This window comes from Macadamia integrifolia, unplaced genomic scaffold (assembly GCF_013358625.1).
Source record: "Macadamia integrifolia cultivar HAES 741 unplaced genomic scaffold, SCU_Mint_v3 scaffold2632, whole genome shotgun sequence".
NCBI classification, from domain to species: Eukaryota; Viridiplantae; Streptophyta; class Magnoliopsida; order Proteales; family Proteaceae; genus Macadamia; species Macadamia integrifolia.
In genome coordinates, this window is record NW_024868846.1 from 34435 (window position 1) to 49555 (window position 15121).

The following is a 15121-nucleotide window of genomic DNA, read 5'->3' on the forward strand; positions in this document are numbered from 1 at the left end:
CGTATCGGAGGGTATCATATTGTATAGGAGATACGCTAAGATATGCTAAAGATCAAGGATTAAAATATCAGTACCATTCGCTATATCGGTCGACTAAATTTAAAATATGTATCATATGGTATTGTTTTGGTATCGAATATACTTTAAACCATGCTTACAAAAGAGATCTCTATATGGTCTTCATCGATCTAGAAAAAGGCCTACAACCGAGATTTAATCTGACATGCATTAGAGAAGAAAAGGGGTGCCAACTAAATACGTGGATTTAATTAAAGACATATGGAAATGTGGTGACTAGTATGAGTTATGTGAGAGGGCAAGTGATGAGTTCCCAATTAAAATCAGGTTCCATCAAGGGTTCTCATTAAGCCGTTACCTATTTACACTTATCATGGATGATTAAAACTATGAATATTCAAGGGGAAATCCCATGGTGCATGCTTTTTGCGGATGATATTGTTTTGGTCAGTGAAACGGTGTAGAGATTAATAATAAGTTAGAACTATGGAGATATACTTTGGAATCGAAAAGTCTTGAGATAAGTAGAATGAAGAAGGAGTATAAGATGTGTAACTTTAGTCAAGAGAGGATTAATAGCGAACCCCACAAAGTGACTATTTTAGATATTTGGGCTCTACGTTAAACAAGAAATATGAGAATGATGATGATGTTTCCCCCACAATAAAAGTAGGATGGATGAAATGTAGAGGGTGTCTAGAGTGTCATGTGATCGACGTATTCCTCTAAAACTTAAGGAAAAATTCTATAAGACAATCATAAGACCAATTATGATGTATGGTGCGGAATATTTGACAGTCAATATACATAACATAGATAAGTTGAGTGTGACAGAGATGAGGATGTTAAGATGGATTGCTGCAAGACTGTGAGAGATATAGTGAAGAATGATCGGGTTAGAGCTGATTTCAGAGTTGCTATAATTCAAAATAAGCTCAAAGAATGTTGTCATGATGATTTGGATATGTCTAAAGGAGGCCCTTGGAATAGTGATTAGATTCAGATGGATGGAACTAACAAAGGCTAAGGGCAGACAAAAAATGACCATTGATGAGTTGGTTAGAAGAGACATACAAAAGATACATCTTTATCTTAGTATGTGATCTAACAGAGTTGCCTAAGAGACAAAGATCTGAACGCTGATTGTTTGTAAGTGGGATATCCTAGATTTTTTTTTATAATATATATATATATATATATACACACACACAGATCTATATAGCTGATCCCATTTAGTTAGGATAAGGTTGAATTGTGCTGTTATTATACACCGCTATTTTTGTCATTTAAGGGGCTAACCATATTTTCATAGGGCCAGTCCAAGCTGGACTCAGCTCCACCTGATAGCGGAACATACCTTGGGCCTGAAAATCTCTATCCTGACCTTAGCCTGGGAGGTGAAAAGCCCAGCTCAGACCCTATTGGGCTTGCGGCTGGGGCTCGTGGGGCCTGTGGTGAGTTTGGTGACCACCTGGGCGGTGACGGTGTGAGATTTACTTGCAGGGGAGGGATCCATATTCGAATCTAACCTGTGTAAGCACCAATATTGCCGTCTAAAGATCAAACGGCTATCATCGTTTGATTCACTTAGTGATTGGCTATTGTTCCGCTGCCCTCTCAGATTCCATTATATGAATATAAACGGCCGTCATCCGAGCCACTTACACGATAGTTTTCAAGTTTTGTGTTGTTTAAATGATAGCTACACTGATGCTAAAGGCTTTCCCCCTACTTCCCCGCCTCTTCGCTTTCCCTGTTCGAAGGTATTGATCTATACGAATTTTATCATTTTATTTTCGGTCGATATGAATCAAGCCTCTTTTCTTGGAAGCATTTCTCTCAGAAATTTTTAGGCTTTATTCCTAGGGTTTCTTCATATATCTATCCTAAGAAGTTGGACAATGTATCTCGCTGCTTATTCTTCTGTGTGTGTGTTTCCAATTCAATGAGATTCGCAGTTGAGTTTTGATTTTGAACAGTTGATGAGAACCACTTCCTGTCAACCTACTGTGGATAAACACTAATAACACCCAATCTATCTATTCAGAAGCAAAGTAGCAATTGAGACTAGCATCCAATTTAATCTGAGTAAATGTAACTGGTAGAGATATACAGTTCTGGCTGCAACACAAACCAAATACAGGTCACTTAGTGGTGTGTGGCAGATTCTTTCTCACTCCACACATATAGCATCTGTCAGCAAGACAAGAACCCCTGCTTTGCAACCGAGAGAGAGTCTGGAATTGGAATCGAGGCCTTCCGTGCATTCAACCTTTGAAAAAAAAAAATCCAATCCGGGTTTGAAATTTGAATGTCTAATAAATTTCCTTTTGCTTTTATTTGAGTTTAAAGGTAGGAATATCAATAATTTGGAAGGCTTTATAGCAATCCTGGAATTTTTTTATGATTACCTTATTATGGTGTATTAACATGGGCTGGTCTGTGTAAAAGAGGAGAATTATTAGAGGGTTATTCTACTTTACTCTGGCACCGTTTCTTTTTTGGTCCTAGTATTGTTTGGAATTTTTCTTTTTAAAATTTTCAGGGTGCTGCAGTTTATATGCTCATTCATTTGGAGGTTTGGAGACTGATTTATTGTGTAGGAATTGCTCTAACATTGATTTTTATTGGAAAGGTTTTATTGTTTTTGCTAGTTGCTAGTGCTTTTCTAAAGAATGCCATTATAAATTTGGGAGAGCGTTCTTTGAGCAAGTGGGTACTCTACACCCTCTCACATTTACCTTTTAATCATTACTTTATCCACTTCAAAAAAATTAATAACATAATACGCATGGGAGGCATAGTATATGCCTTACTCTCAGAGGGCCTTTTCCCTATAAAATTTTGTCACATTTGGATTATTTCATACAATTGGATATGATGGTTCTTTGAGTAAAATTATAGAAATTAATCAGAATTTTTACTATTCCATTATGCTTCATGTTAGATATTGATTAATGAATTCTGTTACAGGATTTGTATTAGCAAAATGAGCTCTCCAAAGCAGCCACTTTGTCCAAAATTCATATCTCTGGAAAATGAAGAAAATAATATAAGAGTTAACTCTGATGGTATGCACATACTCTTATAGTGGCTTACTCTTCCTTGTTCATAATATAGATACTTTTTGGAGTAATTCTAGTTGTAAATTCATGACTGCATCGTCCTCTGGTATTCTCTCTCTCTCAAGCTTGCTATTGCTGAATTATTATAACTGCAACCGATATCTACTGACTACTGGATAAAAATTTGAATCATATCATTTATTTGTTTTGCTTTGGATTGTTTGTATTCTTTTGCACCAATAGTGGCTTTTTTATTTAATAAATATTTTATGACCTTTTCCATTTCTTTCATTCAAATATTTTGGGGATGTGATCACGACTTGTCAAACTAGTTTATCTGGAGAAAGTTCTGCTTTTAGCCTGTTACAATTCGTTATTATGATATTGTTATATTTTATTTATTTTAGCTCCTCTTGTTTATTTTTTCATTTTAGTAATTTCTTTTGCAACTTGAAGAAATTCTGATAAAAAAAAAAAAATCTATTTTTTGAATTAGGTAAATTTCATTAACCACAAAGTTGCTCTATAACTGCTCTTAACTTTCGTTCTTATTCTCAATACAGAAATGATTTCACATGATCCATTCTTACTAGTGTACATTTCTTATTAAAGATTTCAGTCGAATAGGGAGAGTCTAACACAAGATTGTACGGAACACCATGTGAGATTTAATTTGGGAAAGAAGTTTTACAAATGCTGGAGCTTATGATGCATATATTCTAAGTGCGTTGAAATGTTATGTTTCAGGTTTCAGATTCCGTGTTGTCTCATATAACATTTTGGCTCAGGTATGCTACTCTTGTCAAATCATTTGTGAGATTTTTTAATTATTTTGTTACCTGTACAGTATGCTGTTCTTTTATTAGTTAGATATGTAGCATAATAAGTGCTGTTGTTGCTTATTTATCCATTTTGAGATTGGTACTGATTTCTTTTGTTTTTAAACATCTTTACTTCCTTTTACATATTTTTGTGCCAATGATTTATTTATTTATTTTTATTGTAGCCAAACCAACGTGTAAGATATTACAGTAACGTAGTTTTATTGTACCTTTAATGAGATTTGTTCCAATCTAATCTATGGAAGAAGAAAAATAATTAAATACTTGAGGTTGAAGTGGCAATAAGATTTATCTTTCCAAGATTCTATTTTAGATCTGTTACCAATGATTGTGTTAGTCGATGCTTCTCACTACAACAACGACAAAAAACTCAGCCTTATCCCAACTTAATGTCCAAACAAAAAAGGAGAAATGAAGACAGTAAGAAAATAGGAAATGATGAAAATAAATTGGCAGAGAGATGAAAGTAAGAGGAAAGAGGCACCACCTAGAAAGTTAGGAGAAACTCAGCTAAATGGGGTCGGCTACATGGATCCTTGCCCTCCAATAGGCTTCTGAGGTCATATTTGGGACAAGACCTAGACTATGTATGTCATTCCTCACCATGTAATCAACCTGCATCAAGTTTGTGAGGGTACCTGGCTCATTTTTTTCTTGAGTGGTTGACCATTTTAATGGTGGTGGGCTTGTCAGTTACAATCTTTAGTCTCCATTTTTTCATTAGTGTGTATCCCAACATTCTCCCATCTTCCAATAGCCCGCCTATGTTTCTCAAATTTTCTTTTCAACCTCAATCTAGTATGTAGCACAAAGTTTGCAAGTAGGTGATTGGAAATTGTTGAACCTACCAGCCTAGTGGGATGGCTGTTACTGGGTTGGCCCATTCGATCAGGAATACAGAAACAAAAACAGCAATTGGAGCAGAAAATGCGATTGCATTATAAGGTCGCAATTGAACAGATCGACTGAGTTCGAATTGATGTTACATTAAGACCTGTTATAACATAACATTAAAACCTATTATGGCATAACGTTAAAACCTGCTTGCCTAACGGGATGGCTGTTACTGGGTTTGGCCCACGTTATAATGTCACAATTGAACAAATCGACTGAGTTCGAATTGTTACATTAAAAGCTATTAGTTTGAAAGCACCATGGAGCAACAAAAGTCCACCCAATTATAAATTGAGCTGGGCTCTGTCATGGTTCAAAGGCAATCCAAAACCCACATAAATACTCACAAACCCATTACATCATCTGGTCGACATGCTTTATTATAATTAGAGTGGTTCATTTTTCATAAAATGGGTAACTCATTGACATTTTCGACAATTACTGTCTATAAACTGTACCCATAGTCATCCATCGGGCTGTTGATAACGTCAAGCAAGACGTTTAATGCCCTCCCATCACCTCTCTCTCCTCCTCCAACATCTCTCTTCATCCCTCCCTCTCCGAAACCTCTTTATTTTCCCAAGATATTATCAACGGATATATTCCCTCCCCTTTCCAACATTTCTCTTCATCCCTTCCTCTCCGAAAACTCTTTGTTTTCTCAAGATACTTGTCTTTGGTTTGAAGAAAAGAAGACTTGATAATTTTTATTTTTTGGTGCTTTGGGTATGTCATAGTGAGCCCTCTAGCCCCCCAAAGTATTATTGACTACTATATTCTCTCCCTTCCCAACGTATCTCTCTCTTCTTCTTGTCTCCACCATCTTCTTCTTCCCTCTTTATTGCTTTTTCGTAATTTTTAAGTTCAAACTAATATGTAGACATATTTAAAGATCATAAGAACTATCGGGGGTCAAGGTAGTGAATTACCCATTACAAATGGGTTACATCAAGGATCAACCTTAAGTCTTTATTTGTTTGTGCTTATAATGGACAATTTAATTAGAGGCATACAAGATGAGGTTCCTTGCTGTATGCTTTTTGTAGATGATATTGTTTTGGTGGATGAGACAAAAGCAGGAATTAACATCAAGTTGGAACTATGGAGATCAACCTTGGAATAAAAGGTCTTAAGTTAAGTAGAACTAAGACGAAATATATGGTCTGTAACTTTAGTCACACTAGGATGGTTGATGAGGTGGTGAATATTGATGAGAGGGAAATTCCTCAAAGTGATTACTTAGATACATGGGTTGTCGTGAATAAAAAGGTGATATAGAGGATGATGTCACCCATAGATTAAAATAGGATGGATGAAGTGGAAAGGTGCATCTAGAGTGTTGTGTGATCAGCATAGTTGTCATGGCGTCGCCAAGGCGGCGATTTGGTGTCCTGGCGGAAAAATAAATTCATGGCAGTGCTACGATTTACGTGACTCACAAATGGTGGTCGCCATTGGCTGATAGGCGTTGCTATGGCACCGCCATGGATGCTAGGTCACGCCTGATTTACTAGGCGGTCAATTTTTTGTAAAATGCAGGGTGATTTTGATAGGGCTATGTTGATTTTTGATGATTTGATGTTGCTTAATGTTGGTTTTATATGTTATAGGGTATATATTGTAGGCTTGTAGCATGCTAAATAACTTTAGAAAATAGGGAAAGTAAAAAAATAGCATACTAAATAACTTTAGAAAATAGGAAAAATAAAAAATGACACATGGGTGATTTGACCGCCATGGCAACGCCATAACGGGCGATTCATCGCCAAATCGATTAGCCACCCCTCCACCGCCTTGGATCGATTTGACGCCATGACCACTATGGTGATCAGCATATTCCTTTAAGGCTTAAAGGAAAATTTATAGGATTATAGGTCGATCGCTATGATGTATTGTGCGGAATGTTGGGCAGTTAAGAAGCATCATATAGATAAACTAAGTATAACAGAGATAGGGATGTTGAGATGGATGTGTGGCAAAACTAGGACGGATACAGTAAGGAATGACCATATTAGAGCTGGGTTGGGGGTAGCTCCGATTCATGATACTCATCGAGAGATTCGTTTGAGGTGGCATGACCATTTTCAATTAAGGCCTTGGGATTCCCCAGTATGGAGGAGTGATTTACTTAAAAAAAGCCTACTTTCAACTTGGTTGAAATCGAAATATTTCATTGAAATGTGTGAAATGGGCTTGAATCCCTTGACATATGGAAAAAATTTCAAATTCGAGGAAATGTGGGAAATATATTGATATTTGTGAGCAAAGTTCAAGGGATTACATAGTTAGACATTTAAGAGCTATTAGAAACCCAAAAAAAGAGAAAACTAGTTTCAAAATGTATGTAGTATTGTATCATGGGGTTTTGAGTCTTTTTATTATTGAGTTAGTTTGCACAAATAGGCTAGGCATATCACACACATTCATTTGAAAACAATGGATCCATGTTATAACATGGCCTACTATATATGTTTATATAATTTTGTTTTATTATCTATTTTTCAACAATCATATAGAAAAATATTGTTATTATGTTGCATAATGTTATTATATATTTTACCTTTTATAATTTTCCTGTTCTCGATAAATATAATTTTTCATAGTTAATTGTGTTCATGTTTTATTTTCTCCTTTTTTCTTTTCATGTTTGTGGGGGAAAAAAAAATAATAAACATGAAAACATTTTTTTGGGTGGAAAATACAAGTCTTTATTTCTCTTCAAATAGTCTTTTATTGCTCTTGTTGATGGTATGCGAGAAAAGAATGCAGTTAGAGACCTATTTGGCCAGATTTCTTGTAAAAGAGTTAGGTTTCCTACCAATTTCATACATTTCGCATGTTTTGCACATTTTAATGTTGTTTTGACTCAAAATGGGATTGATTTAGTTTCTGCCTTTTTTTTTTGGGGGGGGGGGGGGGGTTTGGGGCAACATAAAATTTTCAATTTCAGACATTTCATTTTGGTTCGTTTCATTTTCACATGTATTTTTGTTTCGATCCTTTAGCAAACTGGAAATATGTTATAAAGTTTTTGCAAATTTCACATATTGCTTCTAACCAAATAGTGTCTTAGTGACCACAGTTGGCTGCCGTCCTTTTTCTCCAGAGTTATGTGCATATAAAAAATGGTATAGACTTTTAGAGCATGGGGACTTGTTAGACTAATAGAGGCCTCTCCCTTGGCCTAGTACCCTCTTTCCTTTTTGGATTACAGCTTATCGCATTCAATCCAGAGAATCTTGTGCAAGTCCTTATCATCTTACTGTTTGTTCCAAAAGAAATATGTGGAGATTGGGTATACTTGCCAACTTGAAAACTGCTTCTGCAAACAGTAAGAGAGTACTTCAATTTTTTGAAAGACTGTTTTTCTGTTCATCTTGGGCAAAAACAGGAACATAAGTTGCGTTTGTGTGAGTGTGGGCTTTCTGTTTGAAACAAAAACATAAAATGTATTCGAATGTTGTGTTGACAGCATGTTAATGATCTGGATTTTTTTTTTTGTTTTTATTTATTTATTTTTTTAAATGTTTTTTCTAACCTTGCTTTTTATTCATGGGCATGATAAGGATAGGGATTTAGAATGGCCTCTCTTGCGAAGCAGGGGGTGAGGTTGCGTACATTTGCCCCTCCTAGACCTTGCAGTGGCGAGAGCCTTGTGCACTGGGTTGCTCTTAATGGAAAATTCTATGGGGCAAGTTATGATGGGATTAGAGAGTTGAATGGAATGGAATGATAAGGATAGGGATATGGCCATTGTTTTGGCACCGATCAGATGTTATGAGAAGCTGCGACACTTGATGGAAATTCTATGGGGCAAGTTATGTTTCACACATTCATTTGCAGAGGATGCTCAATGGTTCTTGCCCCCACACCCCCCTCCAAAAAAAAAAAAAAGAAGAGAGACCTTGTATCCTGGCTATTCAGCCAACATAACTTGATATCATCACCCTCTCAATGTGCCCCACATTTCCTCTCTCTCTCTCTCTCTATATATATATATATATGTGTGTGTGTGTGTGTGTGTGTGTGTGTGTATCGTTATGTTTAGTGCATCAAATAAGATTTTACCCCTTCACTATTCACATGCCACTTTGGTGCTCCTGAAAAAATTCTGAACAAAGTTTTGTTTTTTAATGATGAAAACAAATTCACAAACATTGCATGCGTCTTCAAAACTGTTTTTTCTGTTTCCAGAAACAAAAATAAACAGAAGCACAGCATATCCAAAATTCCAATACCCCTTAAAATTCAAAGTATTTAACATGGAAAGGATTCACTCCAAGCTCACAATTAGGACAAAAAGACCAAAGCTAATCAAATATTCACCTGAATTAATCTCACCAGACCCCAAAAGTCTAAATGATGGGTATACCCCTCGTCATAAATAAGTTATCATTTCTGTCCGGACACTCTCAAGCGGCAGATGGACATTAACAGTGAACATTGTCATTGCGTCTAGGGGAACCTACCGTAAGCGATAACCTTAATGCTAGTTCTATAAAGCGGTTATGATTTGAAGAAGCTGATCAGTGGTCACATTTTCATAATGTCAGAATTGTTAAACTATAGTCTTCATAGTTGTATCATTTCCATTGAGAACTGAAAAAAATTAATTTGAGGTTATCTTAATCTGCAGGTTTATGTGAAGAGCTCTTTCTTTCCACACACTCCATCACCTTGCCTCAAGTAGGACTTCTAATCATCTGTATACTTTCTTATACATATTTAGTCATTTCATTCTATTTCGAGCTTGGAATTTCATTCGATATTGATGTGCCACCTAACACATAAAGTTGGCACATCATGGATGTACGCTGTACAGATATAGTTGGTGCTGAGATATTGAGAACAGTCATTTTTTCCTTTTCTTAATTGAGATATTGGGATCAGATTTCGGCACACAACCAAAAGGCACTCTCTCTCTCTCTCTCTCTCTCTCTCTCTCTCTCGTTTTGTGTAGTGCTTTGCCTCAGATCTAGTCTTCTACTGCCACAAGTTATTATTGGGTTCCATCATAGAGAAAGCTTGGGACATATTACGACAAACTGCTGTACACCAGCAGTAGAGTTCTTGGTGGAGTAGGTAGGGAAGAGGAGCAATGGCAACTCTTGCAGTGTAATTTTCCTGAGCCAAATGGACGATGAATTAGAGAAAGAATGCATTGAGACATGAAGATGGAATTTTCTCAGGCAATCTCCTAGAAAGAAAGGAAGTTTGTGAAAAGGGTTTCGTACTGCAAGACGATAATCTCTGACACAATAATTGAAAGTGTCCATAGAAGTTACAAAAGGTAGATTAATAAGCAACTATGGAAGAGTGGGAGGTTTTGATGAGGATGCCCGTGTACAAGCTTAGATGCTGAGACGATTTTATGTAGGAGAATAGGAATTAGAATGTTTTATTGTTTGGTTCAGGTTAACAGTGGACCTTTCTGTTACTAATGTAAGAAAAAGTAAGGTTTTCTTTTTCTACAACAGTTTGTGTCCAGAAATAATTGCACAGGAATTTGAAATAGGGGAAGGCTTGGGAAGAAAACCCATGACATACGGAATCTGCCAGCTAGATGTTGGAAGGAGGTTTAGATTTGGATTTGGTTTGACTTTGGAAAGATAAGGGAGGCGTTTTTATCCACTGGTACCCATCCAAACCTAAGTTCTTGATTATTAGGAGAACTTTGCTCCAGTAGTAAAGTTGAAAATTTTCTGGATCATCCAATCTTTGGCAGCCAATTTAGGCTATCACTTCGTTAGTTTTGGTATGGAAGTGTGTTTTTGCATTGGGACTGGGAGGAGGAAGTTCACAAGCAAGTGCCGTAATGTTTTCCTTTCTTAGGAGATAGGGCCTTAGGAGAACTATGTAATTGGAAGAAAAATCTCATAGCCTAAAGTAATGCTTAAGGGATTTGTTTGAAAGGTTCAAGGTTTCTATAATGTGGTTGATACTAAGCTACCAATAGAGACGATTTTTTTTGGATCCGTTCCTAATGAGAGTCCATAGGCCAAATATTGGGCCAGTTTCTCTTTTGGTGTGTGTGCGCGCGCTTTTGGGGGAGGGGGGGACTTGAACACAAGACATGCCAGCGGCGCCTACATTCTACAAGATGGGATAATTTTAGTGGCCTCCCTTGCAGTTTACCCTAATATCAGAACCATCCCCCATTAAATTGACAATTACACTGCCCCACCTACTTTTGACTATGTACCAACTCTGTTAGTGAGAAACTGTCATGCTGTGATGTGGCTTGTTTGATACTTTTTTAAAGACCAAAATACCCTTACAGGGTTGTGAACTTCCTATCATACCCTTCAACCCCAAACCCAAGCCCAAAATACCCCTTTTCTTCTTCCCAACCGAAGAACCCTACCTACCATGTGTCCTTCGACATACAACCTTCCACTGCAAACCATGGATATCCACTGTCCTTTGTTCAGTGAATCCCCAAAAGGCTTCATTAGAAGAAACACCCCTTTTTCTTTATTTGGATTAATTTTCTTCCGAAAGGCGAATGGGAGATGGTCTCGATTGGTTTTTTTTTTCCCCTCTGATAGGAGATCTAGAAAAAAATAGGGAGGTCGATGGTGGTGGTTGTTGTTATTACTTCTCAAGAGATTGGAGATGGTTGCGGAGAAAAACATGTAGGAGAGATGGAGATTGAGATATCCTACCCGGGAGATCGAATTGCAGAAGTGCAGCAAATTGTTTTCTGGTTGAATCTTGAAGATTCATCACTTTGAGTCAGAGATAGAGATGGAGATCGAGGGAAAGTGTGACCATGATCGGGAAGGAGATGAAGAAGGAATCAATTGTTGTAGTTAGGGTATCATGAGTGAAGAATGAAATAGAAAGAAGAAGGAGATAAAGGAGCAGAGGTGAGTTCTTGTTTATGGAGGTCGGTGGATTGCTATGGTTGCTATGGTTCAGAAGAAGATGGAGATGGAAATGATATGAGGAATCCGGTGATGGATATCAGATTAGGGTTGGGTTTGGTAACGTTTCTGTTCCAAAAACGATGTTTCGTGTCAAAAACGGAAATTTCAGTTTCTGTGTCAAAATGTCATTTTTTTTTTTGAACGAAACTGGAACGACAGAACTACCTTTTGTCATTCCGTAAATACTCTTTTTTTTTCCCTTTTTTTTTTGCCCTTTTTTTTTTTCACTTTTTGTTCCAAAAAAAAAACAAAACGCACCATAAATGCACCAAAATGCTTTATTCCTTTTTTTCGATCCCATAGAACGAAAAAACTCCAGAAACGTTTTTTTAAAACGTTACCAAACGCAGCCTAGGTCTTCGTAAACAATAAAGAAGAAGAGAAGGGGGCAAAGTGGTTATGAGGGATTAGAAGGTGTCCTTGCAACCTAGGGAGAAAAACCTGAAGGAGTCAAGAAGGCTGAGAATGGTCATCTGAAGTGGCCAACCATCCAACAATACTACTAGTGCCACTGCTGTCTCTGTTGAAAAGCAATTTTGATGAGACTGTAAGAAAAGGGTTATTAGATCTTTTAGTGCAAAGGGTATAATTGTCTCTCTTTTCTATTTTATCAGTTAAACTTAACATTGTCAACTGAAGGGGTTACAGTGTAATTGTCAATTTTACTGGGGATGGTTCTAATATTAGGATAAACTGCAGGGGAGGCCACTGGAATTATCCCTTATTATTATTATTATTATTAGTTTTGGGGTGGGGGGTTGCAGAACTTCCGATTAAGTTAAATAAGTTTGATCCTCTTACTATTGTTGGGTAGTAGTGTAGTGTTCTTATACATATTGTAGTCCTTATCTAATAGCCTGAGCTTTTGGGATAAGTGGTTGTGGCATGATATTAGAGCTAGTAGGTCTGGTGTTCGATAACTGGTACGTGCGAGGGTTTTTCTGCCATGCTCCTATGCTTTGTGCGCCTTGGTGCCACATGATGGCACCACCACGTAATGGTGTCATGTGCAGAGCCATGTGTGTGTGTGTGTGGGGGGGGAGGCTGAATGTTAGGGAGGAGGGGTGGTAACCGTATTGTATTGATATACATTGTCGTAGTCCTTACCTAACACGTGTAGACATCTTTTTGTTGTATTGTAGGTGTGGTAGAGTCGTAGAGATGTTTTCTCTAATGCACAACATTCTACCATTTTTCTTCTTTCAGCCAATGATGTCTAACATATGTAAAATTGATACTCCAACCGTCCAACCAATGTATATTAACACCCCCCCCCCTTTTTTTTTTCAAAATTAATTTGTTTCAAGAAAATCATTTAAAAGCAAAATATTAAATTAGACTTGTGAAGTTGTAGGTCGGTCTATGGTATCTGATGTAGGGGGGTTCCTAGATGACTAGGTCTCCTACAAGATTAACTAACTAGGTAGGTTAACTCAAGGGGCGTAGGTAAATAAGAACAAAGAATTTCAGCAAACACGATTAAGCATGCAAGATAAAGCGAGACTAATAAACAAAGTAGCCAAAAGCAACATTAATCTAGACAGAAAAACACATAAATTCTTACTCAAGTTTCAAGTGGGGACATGGGGAAGGGAACAAACGACATATGAATATTAGGTTCAGCACAAATCCATCTAGACACCCAACTTAGATATGCAACAATCGATAAAATAGGCATAAACAAAGGGCAAAGGCAGACTTCAACGTTAATGGGTTGCAATATATATAATAGGGATTAAGGGAGGTGGGGAGGATTTAGTTTAGTACTTTACCATACTGCTATTCAGATCTGAGGAGAGAAGAAGAAATCCAGATTCTCCAAAATAAAGAGGTTGTAGTCCACTTTTTGTCGAAGAAGATACACCCAACCAATTGTAGAGAGAGTAGCAGCAGTGATGTAAAGGCAGCAGTGTGCAGCGGCAGCAGTATTGTAACGGCAGTAGTACGTAGCAGCAGCAGTGAGGTAGAGGCAGCAGTTGCAGCAGAGCAGTTTTGTACCGGCAGAATTATGTTGCAGCAGCAGTGGGGTAAGGCAGCAGGTGCAGCAGTAATAACACAACAGCAGGTGCAACAGTAATAATGCAGCAGCAGGTGCAGCAGTATAACGCAGTAGCAGGTGCAGCAGTATAACGCAGCAGCAGAAAAAAAAAACAATAAGACTGAAAAGAAAGAGAGAGAGGCGAGACAAGAAGATTAAGAGAAGAGAGAGCCGAGAGAGTAAGGGAAGAAAGAGGCGAGAGAGAAGGGGAGAAAAGTCAAGATTGAGAGAGAGAGAGAGAACCGTGAGAGGGGTGGGGATTTGCTCTTGGATTTCTTTTCAATTAACATTCATTGAAAATAAACAATGGCCAATGGCCTTACACTTAAAGAGAATAAATTTCCAAAAATAAAAAGATACTTAGAAACTCAATTGCATGAAATAAAAACTACCTAATAGATCAATATAAAGAAATCCTAGTTCCCTAATTGTGTAAGACAATCAAATATCACTAGATTTAAAGCAAAGTACTAGAATCAAATAAGATTTGGTGGGGTCCACAAAATCTTTCAAGATCTTCTAAAAATCTGGATCGATCTTGGGACCAAATAAGATTTGGTGGGGTCCATAAAATCTTCCAAGATCTTCTAAAAATCTGGATCGATCTTGGGACCCACAAGATCTTCTGAAATCTTCTAAGATCTTCTAAAATCTGGATTGAGCTTGGGGCCCGCAAGATCTTCTTCTTTCTATTCTTCCAGCCACAAAGATGGTTGCTTCTTCTTCTTCTTGCGCCTGTACACTTTGATGTCCCCATCAGTATCTAACAAAAAAAAAAATTTGAATGTAAGCTACTAAATATTTACCCTATTTTTTGTCTTTTCCCCTTTCTTTTTCTTTTTTTATCTTTTACTTTGGTGGATCCATGTAGCCGATCCCATTTACTTGGGAAAGGCTGAGTTGTTGTTGAGTATTTTCAACCGTTTTGGTCTCAACCATTCATATAACATATAAATGATGACAAAAAAAGATGGTACAGTCTGATCTGAGATCAGTCCATCAGAACCAACCATCTTACAATCAATATTTCATTCAAGTGATGAAGGGTCCAACAAATGATTTTCATGACCATGACTGTTGGTCTAGTAAAAATCTGTGTGCTAAGCATGCAGTCTGATTTTGATTCAGACAATTAGGATCATCAGGTCTGCATGCAATGAAGGGTCAGATGGGAAATTTTATGATTGTTACAGTTGAACTGAGTTTTGAGTGCAAGTTTAGCCACAGCTCTGATCCCAAAGCAGACCACCATAGTCATCCTATCTAGCAAGTTATCTTTCAGTCATGCAATGAAATTTCAGGTATAAGATTTTAATAATTGTGACCGTTGCTCAT

The 15121-nt window shown here is 37.2% G+C and overlaps 1 protein-coding gene across 1 annotated transcript in view; it reads left to right on the top strand.

The window, feature by feature from the left end:
• The first annotated feature begins 1598 nt into the window (after positions 1-1598).
• The window catches only part of LOC122066918 (carbon catabolite repressor protein 4 homolog 4-like), a 16842-nt gene continuing 3319 nt past the window's right edge, over positions 1599-15121 (top strand). Inside the window, exons 1-5 of the mRNA XM_042630747.1 lie at positions 1599-1781; positions 2654-2730; positions 2992-3089; positions 3831-3871; positions 9456-9505. Of these exons, the coding sequence (XP_042486681.1) occupies positions 1650-1781; positions 2654-2730; positions 2992-3089; positions 3831-3871; positions 9456-9505 (398 nt within the window). The 5' untranslated portion in view covers positions 1599-1649. The remainder of the gene's footprint in view (positions 1782-2653; positions 2731-2991; positions 3090-3830; positions 3872-9455; positions 9506-15121) is intronic.